At 53.8% G+C, this 10,467-nt stretch overlaps 1 protein-coding gene across 1 annotated transcript in view; it reads right to left on the reverse strand.

Moving 5' to 3' along the window:
* The window catches only part of p3h2 (prolyl 3-hydroxylase 2), a 152,309-nt gene that overhangs the window by 19,155 nt on the left and 122,687 nt on the right, over window positions 1-10,467 (reverse strand). Inside the window, exons 7-12 of the mRNA XM_078204268.1 lie at window positions 9,571-9,623; window positions 8,714-8,811; window positions 6,172-6,299; window positions 5,988-6,083; window positions 4,686-4,836; window positions 523-640 (exon numbers count right to left, since the gene is read on the reverse strand). Coding sequence (XP_078060394.1) covers window positions 523-640; window positions 4,686-4,836; window positions 5,988-6,083; window positions 6,172-6,299; window positions 8,714-8,811; window positions 9,571-9,623 — 644 coding nt within the window. The remainder of the gene's footprint in view (window positions 1-522; window positions 641-4,685; window positions 4,837-5,987; window positions 6,084-6,171; window positions 6,300-8,713; window positions 8,812-9,570; window positions 9,624-10,467) is intronic.

Here is a 10,467-nt window from a genome sequence, read left to right on the forward strand (position 1 = left end):
GGGGGTCGGAGAGGAATTTCCCAGATTTTTTTTCCCCATATTGGCCCTGGGGTTTTCACTCTGGGTTTTCGCCTCTCCCTGGAGATCACATGGTCTGGAATGGGGGGGTGGGGGTGAGTTACTAGGTTGTGATGAACAAAGCATCGTAGCTGTGAGGGACAGCTCGGTGGATAGGATATTAGTATGTAGATAGGCTGGAAAATTGGGTGGGGATCCTGGATTCAGGATTCAATCCTGGACCGGGGAGCGGCGCGGGCTTGGAGGGCCGAAGGGCCTGTTCCTGTGCTGTATTGTTCTTTGTTCTTTGTTGTATCCCTCATAATTTTGTACACCTCAGTCAGGTCCCCCCTCAGCCTTCGCTGCTCCAAGGAGAACAACTCCACCCAATCCAGCCTCTCGTCATTGCTGGTCACGTGATCAAACTTCCAGAATTACCCCAACCACAATAAAAAGAACTTCCTGTAATCCCATTACCATCGCCCCCCCCCCTGTCTGCTCACTGTGGATGGTCCACCTTGGTACCTGTAGTCTCGGTAGGTGTAGGCTGGTGGCTCCTTCCAGCATTCATTGGCATCAGGATCAAGCAGGCAGTTATCAGCGTGAATTGGGTGGCTGAGATCATTGCGATTGTCTTGTTGACCTGGGAATATATCAAAGACATCAGACTGTTACACCAGTACAGACCCAGATGTCTGCTCTCTAAACCCCTTTGAACAGCCGAGAGATTGTACCCAATTCCCAGGGTCAGATCTTTCCAGGAATCGGGAAAGGCCGATGTTGGGCGGGAAAAGCAGCACTGAACCCACCACCCGCAATGGCAGCTTTCTCCCTGTACATTCAGGGACATAAGGGCGGCTGGGTTTCCTGACCTATCGCTGGACGGGGCTGCGTCTATTCACCTGGCGATTGGTTCTCCATTTCGCGGACAGGACATTCCCGGGAATTTTCTACAGTGCTGGCTGGATACTGGTGCTGTGGCTGTACTGGAAGAGCTTGGCTGGGGCGGGGCTGGGCGGAAAGTTCTGGAGCTGCTATATTGTCAGGACTCATCACCTTTGCAGCATCCAGTGTCCTCAGCCGTTTCTTCATATCATTTGAAATGAATCGAATTGGCAGGAGACTGGTATCTGACAGTAACATACAAACATAGGAAAGAACAGAAGTGGCTATTTGGGCCCTCAAGCCTGCTCCACTATTCAATAAGATCAGAACTGATCTGTTTGTGTTCCAATTTCCACATTCCCACCTACCCCAATAACCTCTGATTCTCTTGGCTAACTAGAATCTATCTATCTCCGTCTTAACAATATTCAGTGACCCGTTTCACTGCCTCCTGAGGCAGAGAGTTCCAAAGTCGCACAAACCCTCAGAGAAAACAATTCTCATTTCTGTTCTAAAAGAGTGACTCCTAATTTGAAAACCGTGCCCCCGAGTCTGGACTCTCCCGCAAGAGGAAACATCCTTTCCACCTCCAACTTGTCAACACCATTCAGGATTTTATAAACTTCAATTCTGGTCACCACACTACCAGAAGGATGTGGAGGCTTTGGAGAGGGTACAGAAAAGATTTACCAGGATGTTGCCTGGTATGGAGGGCATTGGCTATGAGGAGAGGTTGGAGAAACTTGGTTTGTTCTCACTGGAACGACGGAGGTTGAGGGGAGACCTGATAGAAGTCTACAAGATTATGAGGGGCATGGACAGAGTGGATAGTCAGAAACTTTTTCCCAGGGTGGAAGAGTCAATTACTAGGGGGCACAGGTTTAAGATGAATGGGGAAAAGTTTAGAGGAGATGTACGAGGTAAGTTTTTACACAGAGGGTGGTGAATGTCTGGAACGCGCTGCCCGGGGAGGTGGTGGGAGCGGGTACGACAGCGGCATTTAAGGGGTATCCAAACGAATACATGAACAGGATGGGAATGGAAGGATACGACTCTGTAAGTGTATACGGTTTTAGTTCAGTTAGGGCATCATGATTGGCACAGACTTGGAGGGCCGAAGGGCCTGTTCCTGTGTTGTACTGTTCTTTGTTCTTTATCAGATCACCCCTCACTCTTATAAATTCCAGTGGAAACAATCCCAATCTGTCCAACCTTTCCTCATTAGACAACCCAGAATTCTAGGTATCAATCTAATAAATCTGCTCTGAACCGCCTCCAACTCGTTTACATCCTTCCTTAAATAAGGAGACTAAAACTGCCCACAGTATTTGAGATGTGATCTCACCAGTGCCCCGTGTATAACTGAAGCATAACATTCTCACATTTATGTTCAATTCCTCTTGTAATTAAGGATAGCATTCCATTACTTCTTGATTACTTGCTGCACACTAACCTTTGTGACTCTCGCGCTAAAGCGTGGATTGTTGGCATGGAGTGCTATTGTCACTGGATTAGTCATCCACAGACCCAGGGTAAGACCCACACCAGAAAGCTTTCACTGCATCATGCCAATTTTTGGCAAGGCCCAGAGGGTGGTGTCTGATATATGGACAATGTTCTGGTCGAAGGGTTGAAGGTGGAAGAAAGTGACATAAAACTCCCAGCATTCCCCAAACACGTGCAGGAAGCAAGGCTGAAACGGAATGGGAAAGGTAGCCATGGGAAAGGTAGCCATGGGAAAGGTAGCCATGGGAAAGGTAGCCATGGGAAAGGTAGCCATGGGAAAGGTAGCCATGGGAAAGGTAGCCATGGGAAAGGTAGCCATGGTGTGGCAGCACCGTCACTGGACAAGGTTACAAAGAGTGCAACTTCACAACATAACCCTTTAAACCAAAGAACAAAGAACAAAGAAAATTACAGCACAGGAACAGGCCCTTCGGCCCTCCAAGCCTGCACCGACCATGCAGCCCGACTTAACTAAAACTCACTACACTTCCAGGGACCATATCCCTCTATTCCCATCCTATTCATTTATTTGTCAAGATGCTCCTTAAAACTCACTATCATATCGGCTTCCATTACCTCCCTGGCAACGAGTTCCAGGCACCCACCATCCTTTGTGTAAAACACTTACCTCGTACAACCGCCTTTAAACCTTGCCCCTTAAATCTATGCCCCCTAGTAACTGACTCTTCCACACTGGGAGTGTGGCGACCAGAATCGAACACTATATTCCAAGTGCGGCCTAACTAAGGTTCTATAAAGCTGCAACATTACTTGCCAATTTTTAAACTCACTGCCCCGACCAAGCATGCCGTATGCCTTCTTGACCACCTTCTCCACCTGCATTGCCACTTTCAGTGACCTGTGTACCTGTACACCCAGATCCCTCTGCCTATCAATATTCTTGAGGGTTCTGCCATTTACTGTATATTTCCTATCTGTATTAGACCTTCCAAAATGCATTACCTCACATTTGTCCGGATTAAACTCCATCTGCCATCTCTCTGCCCAAGTCTCCAACTGATCTATATCCTGCTGTATCCTCTGATGGTCCACATCGCTATCTGCAAATCCACCAACCTTTGTGTCGTCTGTAAACTTACTAATCAAACCAGTTACATTTTCCTCCAAATCATTTCTATATATTACAAACAGCAAAGGTCCCAGCACTGATCCCTGAGGAACGCCACTTGTCACAGCCCTCCATTCAGAAACAGTTCATGAGAAACACTAACTAACACAAACAGAAAGAGATCGTTCACTGGCAACAGGGAGCTGTGAACACAATCATTTCGAGCTTTTCCTGGCATTCCTCACACGCCAGGACTCCTGGGACAGGCGGGTGTAGCAGTGAGGAGGGGGTCGCTGATTATCGATTGTGTATACACAGAGGACTCCTCCTGGGACAGCACCGAGTGCTTTAACTCCAGCCAGCTTTGTGAAGGTGCTTTAGTGTAGGGGCCTGTCTGTACAGCTCTGCTCCCAACACTATCCAGAAAGAAAGCTAAATACTGCAGATTCTGCAGCTCTGACATACAAACCAAGAGTGTGGGAAATAAAAAGTCACATATTAGACTCAAAACGTTGGCTCTATTATCTCTCCACAGACGCTGTCAGACCCGCTGAGATTTTCCAGCATTTTCTGTTTTTGTTTCAGATTCCAGCTTCCTGGGCTGGGAACCTGGGCTGTCAAAGTGTACAAGTTCAGCCAATGTATTGATGGATTGTCTGAGCGAGTGGAAGTGGGTATTTTGCTTTTATCTTCGGCCATTCTGCCTGTTCAACCTGTGCTAGCTCGAGGAAAGATCTGTCCAATTGGTCCCAGTTCCCCACTTCTTCCCCCACGGTCCTGTGGATTCCTCCAATTCCCTTTGGAAAGTTCCTGTTCAATCTGCTTCCCTGCCCATTCAGGCAGCGCCTTCCAGATCTCAACAACTTGCTGAGAATTCTCCTGTCCCCCTCTGGTTCTTTACCGATTCTCTACAATCTGTGCCCCCTCCCCGGTTACCGACTCTCCTGCCAGTGGAAGCAGTTTGTCCTCAGTTACTCAATCAAAGGGCCTCATGATTTTAAACCTCTTTATTTAAACTCCTGTGAAATTTCTCTGGTCTCGGGTGAATTGTCACAGATTTTCCCACTTCCACTCGCTCAGACAATCCATCAATACATTGGCTGAACTTGTACACTTCGACAGCCCAGGTTCCCAGTACACCCTGAGGCAATGACTTTACCACAACGTTCTTTACTCAATCTTTGAACACTTGTGCGAAACATTGACCCGCGGCTGAAAGAGGCCTCACCTTCGATGGCTATTCTACACACCAGGTGAGTGTACGAGAAGTACAAGGTGGAGTTCAACATGAAATAGGATTGAATAATTTTCCGAGCCTTTTCACTAACGTCATAGAATAACCTGGCTCGGTGCAGTGGGATCCGGCCTTCGTACCCATGCTGGAAAAGAGAAGGGGAACGGTTAGGGTTAGGAGAAACTATATTCCCTGAGCGGGAGCTAATCATTGACTTGTAGGGTAGATCATCAAAATCCAACATGTACCTTAGAGACGGACAGGACACCAATCCTCTAATCAGCTGAAAGGACAAATGACTGGACTGCCACTGCTGTCCGTTAGAGAGGGAGGCAGGAAAAGCAGTGAGTTAGACTGGAAGTGTTGGCGTGGGGACAGGGTGGAATGCTGGGTAAGATACCTGCCCCATGGCTGATGCTGACACGGGTGAGGCAGCCAATGGGCATTGGAGTTAATGACCCAGGGTAAGGGCAAAGAAAACAGAGAAAGAAAATCCAGCCAATCATTATCCAGTCCGGGGAAAGCGGAATGGTGCTGATGGAAAATGTGCCGGAAGCTTCTCCAGGGTTTGGCTCCTTCAGGAATTCCCAATAATCACACTTTCCCAGAGAAGTGACAAAGATCAGAAATATAAGGCAAACATTGGTGGGAAGAGTAACGTTTCTGTACTTTTCACTCAACTGAGCTCTGGGTATCACTGGTAAAGATGACATCTATTCTTCATCCTGATTCGCCCCTGGAGAAAGTGATCCTTGCCAAGATCCACCATGCTGTTAGTGATCCTGGAATCTTGACCCAGCGACAGTGAAGGAACGGCTGATATATTTCCAAGTCAGGATGGTGAGTGACTCGGAGGGGGAACCTCCAGGTGGTGGTGGTGTTCCCAGGTGTCTGCTGCCCTTGTCCCTCGAGATGGGAGAGGTTATGGGTTTGGAAGATGTTGCCTAAGGAACCTCATTCTGGGCAGCCTATAACATTCTATTCATATATGGGGCAGCACGGTGGCACAGTGGTTAGCGCTGCTGCCTCAGTGCCAGGGACCCGGGTTCAATTCCCGGCTTGGGTCACTGTCTGTGTGGAGTTTGCACGTTCTCCCCATGTCTGCGTGGGTTTCCTCCGGGTGCTCCAGTTTCCTCCCACAGTCTGAAAGACGTGCTGGTTAGGGTGCATTGGCCATGCTAAATTCTCCCTCAGTGTACCCGAACAGGCACCAGAGTGTGGCGACTAGGGGACTTTCACAATAACTTCATTGCAGTGTTAATGTAAGTCTTACTTGCGACTAATATATTCACTCACCATCAGGGCTTTATACACCGTGGCTCCCTCGAAACGTTCATTTGGTGTGTGTGGTGACATCTTGCCTCTGTAACCGTCCCCTGCCATGGAGATGGACTGCAAACACAGAGTCACATGATAATAAAGAAAGGCTCCTATTGGTCACGGCACATGGAAAACACCAACCAATCACCTCGGCACTTACACTGGCCAATTGGTACAGCTCGCCACACTCGCGGGGTGTGATCACATGATCCAGGAGCACTCGCTGACTCCCGTTCAGCTGGTTCGAGTCAAGGACAAGTTTGACCTGGGCGTAGAGCAAGGGTCCGCCTGGAGAGAGAGGCAGAGGCAGAGTGAGAGAAGCTGCACATCCCCAGACACAGCCAACCCCACACAGCAACTGCACTGAGCCCAGCTGGGAGTGCGAAATACACCCAGGAGGGGGGTGGGGAGGGATTGAGGGACATGAGGAGGGGGTGGGTACAGATTGAGGGACATGAGGAGGGGGTGGGTACAGATTGAGGGACATGAGGAGGGGGTGGGTACAGATTGAGGGAGATAGGGAGGAGCAGGGAGATAGGGAGGAGCAGGGAGATAGGGAGGAGCAGGGAGATAGGGAGGAGCAGGGAGATAGGGAGGAGCAGGGAGATAGGGAGGAGCAGGGAGATAGGGATTGAGGGCTATAGGGAGGAAGGGGTAGGGATTGTGGGGTGAGGAAGGTGGGGTGAGGAAGGTGGGGTGAGGAAGGTGGGGTGAGGAAGGTGGGGTGAGGAAGGTGGGGTGAGGAAGGTGGGGTGAGGAAGGTGGGGTGAGGAAGGTGGGGTGAGGAAGGTGGGGTGAGGAAGGTGGGGTGAGGAAGGTGGGGTGAGGAAGGTGGGGTGAGGAAGGTGGGGTTGATCTACATCAAGGGGGTAAATCTGCCTCAGTGTAACGTTTGTTGAAAGTGGTTCCTCGTGCTCTCGTTCACATTCTCCCCATCCGTGCCCCCCGGTCCGTGCCCCACGGTCCGTGCCCCCCAGTCCGTGCCCCCCGGTCCGTGCCCCCCAGTCTGTGCCCCCCGGTCCGTGCCCCCCGGTCCGTGCCCCCCGGTCCGTGCCCCCCGGTCCGTGCCCCCCGGTCCGTGCCCCCCGGTCCGTGCCCCCCGGTCCGTGCCCCCCGGTCCGTGCCCCCCGGTCTGTGACCCCAAGTCTGTGCCCCCCAGTCTGTGCCCCCCAGTCTGTGCCCCCCAGTCTGTGCCCCCCAGTCTGTGCCCCCCAGTCTGTGCCCCCAGTCTGTGCCCCCCAGTCTGTGCCCCCCAGTCTGTGCCCCCAGTCTGTGCCCCCCAGTCTGTGCCCCCCAGTCTGTCCCCCGCTGTCTGTGCCCCCCAGTCCGCCCCCCAGTCTGTGCCCCCCAGTCTGTGCCCCCCAGTCTGTGCCCCCCAGTCTGTGCCCCCCAGTCTGTGCCCCCCAGTCCGTGCCCCCCGGTCTGTGCCCCCCGGTCCGTGCCCCCCGGTCTGTGACCCCAAGTCTGTGCCCCCCAGTCTGTGCCCCCCAGTCTGTGCCCCCCAGTCTGTGCCCCCCAGTCTGTGCCCCCCAGTCTGTGCCCCCAGTCTGTGCCCCCCAGTCTGTGCCCCCCAGTCTGTGCCCCCAGTCTGTGCCCCCCAGTCTGTGCCCCCCAGTCTGTCCCCCGCTGTCTGTGCCCCCAGTCTGTCCCCCGCTGTCTGTGCCCCCCAGTCCGCCCCCCAGTCTGTGCCCCCCAGTCTGTGCCCCCCAGTCTGTGCCCCGCTGTCCGTGCCCCCCAGTCTGTGCCCCCCAGTCTGTGCCCTCCAGTCTGTGCCCCCCAGTCTGTGCCCCCCAGTCTGTGCCCCCCAGTCTGTCCCCCGCTGTCTGTGCCCCCAGTCCGTGCCCCCCAGTCCGCCCCCCAGTCTGTGCCCCCCAGTCTGTGCCCCCCAGTCTGTGCCCCCCAGTCTGTGCCCCCAGTCTGTGCCCCCCAGTCTGTGCCCCCCAGTCTGTGCCCCCCAGTCTGTGCCCCCAGTCTGTGCCCCCCAGTCTGTGCTCTGCTGTCCGTGCCCCCCAGTCCGTGCCCCCCAGTCCGTGCCCCCCAGTCCGTGCCCCCCAGTCCGTGCCCCCCAGTCCGTGCCCCCCAGTCTGTGCCCCCCAGTCCGTGCCCCCCAGTCCGTGCCCCCCAGTCTGTGCCCCCCAGTCTGTGCCCCCCAGTCTGTGCCCCCCCAGTCTGTGCCCCCCAGTCTGTGCCCCCCAGTCTGTGCCCCCCAGTCTGTGCCCCCCAGTCTGTGCCCCCAGTCTGTGCCCCCAGTCTGTGCCCCCCCAGTCTGTGCCCCCCAGTCTGTGCCCCCCAGTCTGTGCCCCCCAGTCTGTGCCCCCCAGTCTGTGCCCCCCAGTCCGTGCCCCCCAGTCTGTGCCCCCCCAGTCCGTGCCCCCAGTCCGTGCCCCCCAGTCTGTGCCCCCCCAGTCCGTGCCCCCCCAGTCTGTGCCCCCCAGTCTGTGCCCCCCCAGTCCGTGCCCCCAGTCCGTGCCCCCCAGTCTGTGCCCCCCAGTCCGTGCCCCCCAGTCTGTGCCCCCAGTCCGTGCCCCCCAGTCTGTGCCCCCCCAGTCCGTGCCCCCAGTCCGTGCCCCCAGTCCGTGCCCCCCAGTCTGTGCCCCCAGTCCGTGCCCCCCAGTCTGTGCCCCCAGTCCGTGCCCCCAGTCCGTGCCCCCCAGTCTGTGCCCCCAGTCTGTGCCCCCAGTCCGTGCCCCCCAGTCTCTGACCTTCCTGAAGCCCTCGCTCAGCTTTCTTCTTCATCTTTTTCTTCTGGCCAATCGGCATCTCCGGCTCTTTCACCTTTTCCTCCTGGGGCTGAATTGGTCTGTTATCAAAAACACACCGGGGTCAGGGCTCCAATCGCAACACACCCTCATTCACCCCCTCACCCTCACCCTCCCCCCCCACCCTCTCCCCCCCACCCTCCCCTCGACCTCCCCCTCACACCTGCCACCCACTCCCCCCACCCTCCCCGTCCCCCCTCCCCCTCCTCACAATAACGCCAAACTCGAACGTCAGGCAGTGCCGGAACAAAGAAAACGAGAGAGCTGGAGGTGGGGAATGTGGAGATCCCAGAGGATCTGGGTCAGGATGGAGCGACGCAGAGATGAGACTGTGCAGGGATTTGAACACAGATTTCCAAATTACCGTTGGACTGGGATTGGGATTGGGACTGGGATTGGGATTGGGACTGGGATTGGGATTGGGACTGGGATTGGGATTGGGACTGGGATTGGGACTGGGACTGGGATTGGGACTGGGACTGGGATTGGGACTGGGACTGGGATTGGGACTGGGACTGTGACTGTGAGTGTGAGTGAGACACAAAGCTATCAAGTTAATAAAGATCTGTATTGAATCCACCGCCACGGGATTTTAACTGATTAAACAGATAAATCTGTGCAGAGAGATGGAGGAAGAGAAACACAACAACAACCTGACAAAGCTCTGAAATCAGACATCACATTAACAGCGGAAAAGACACAATGCAGAATTGGGGCAGATATAAACCATCGACACCGTGTTTACACCGAGGAATATATCTTTACAAAACAATCTCCAGGGAATATTCGGAATTCCGCACCTGTCAGAATTAGTCTCATCTTCAGACTTGGTTCCAGACACAGTCCAGTTAATCTACAGAGAAAAAAAACCATCTGATCATAAAAAACAGCCAAGCACAGTGTAAATCACAATTCAACCTGTAACAAACTTCCGGAAAATCAAAAACACAGAATCTTCCACAGGTAAAGAGCAGAACAACAACACGTCAACTCTATCCTGCTCAGCCCACTGTGCCGAGAATGGAATAATTTGCAGCAATCTCACTCTCACAGCCTGACTACAGCACGGGGTTAGATACAGAGTAAAGCTCCCTCTACACTGTCCCCATCAAACACTCCCAGGACAGGTACAGCACGGGGTTAGATACAGAGTAAAGCTCCCTCTACACTGTCCCCATCAAACACTCCCAGGACAGGTACAGCACGGGGTTAGATACAGAGTAAAGCTCCCTCTACACTGTCCCCATCAAACACTCCCAGGACAGGTACAGCACGGGGTTAGATACAGAGTAAAACTCCCTCTACACTGTCCCCATCAAACACTCCCAGGACAGGTACAGCACGGGGTTAGATACAGAGTAATGCTCCCTCTCACTCTGTCCCCATCAAACACTCCCAGGACAGGTACAGCACGGGGTTAGATACAGAGTAAAGCTCCCTCTACACTGTCCCCCATCAAACACTCCCAGGACAGGTACAGCACGGGGTTAGATACAGAGTAAAGCTCCCTCTACACTGCTGTCCCCATCAAACACTCCCAGGACAGGTACAGCACGGGGTTAGATACAGAGTAAAGCTCCCTCTACTCACTCCTGTCCCCATCAAACACTCCCAGGACAGATACAGCATCAAACGGGGTTAGATACAGAGTAAAGCTCCCTCTACACTGTCCCCATCAAACATTCCCAGGACAGGTA

The sequence above is a fragment of the Mustelus asterias genome, chromosome 3, assembly GCF_964213995.1.
Source record: "Mustelus asterias chromosome 3, sMusAst1.hap1.1, whole genome shotgun sequence".
NCBI lineage: Eukaryota > Metazoa > Chordata > Chondrichthyes > Carcharhiniformes > Triakidae > Mustelus > Mustelus asterias.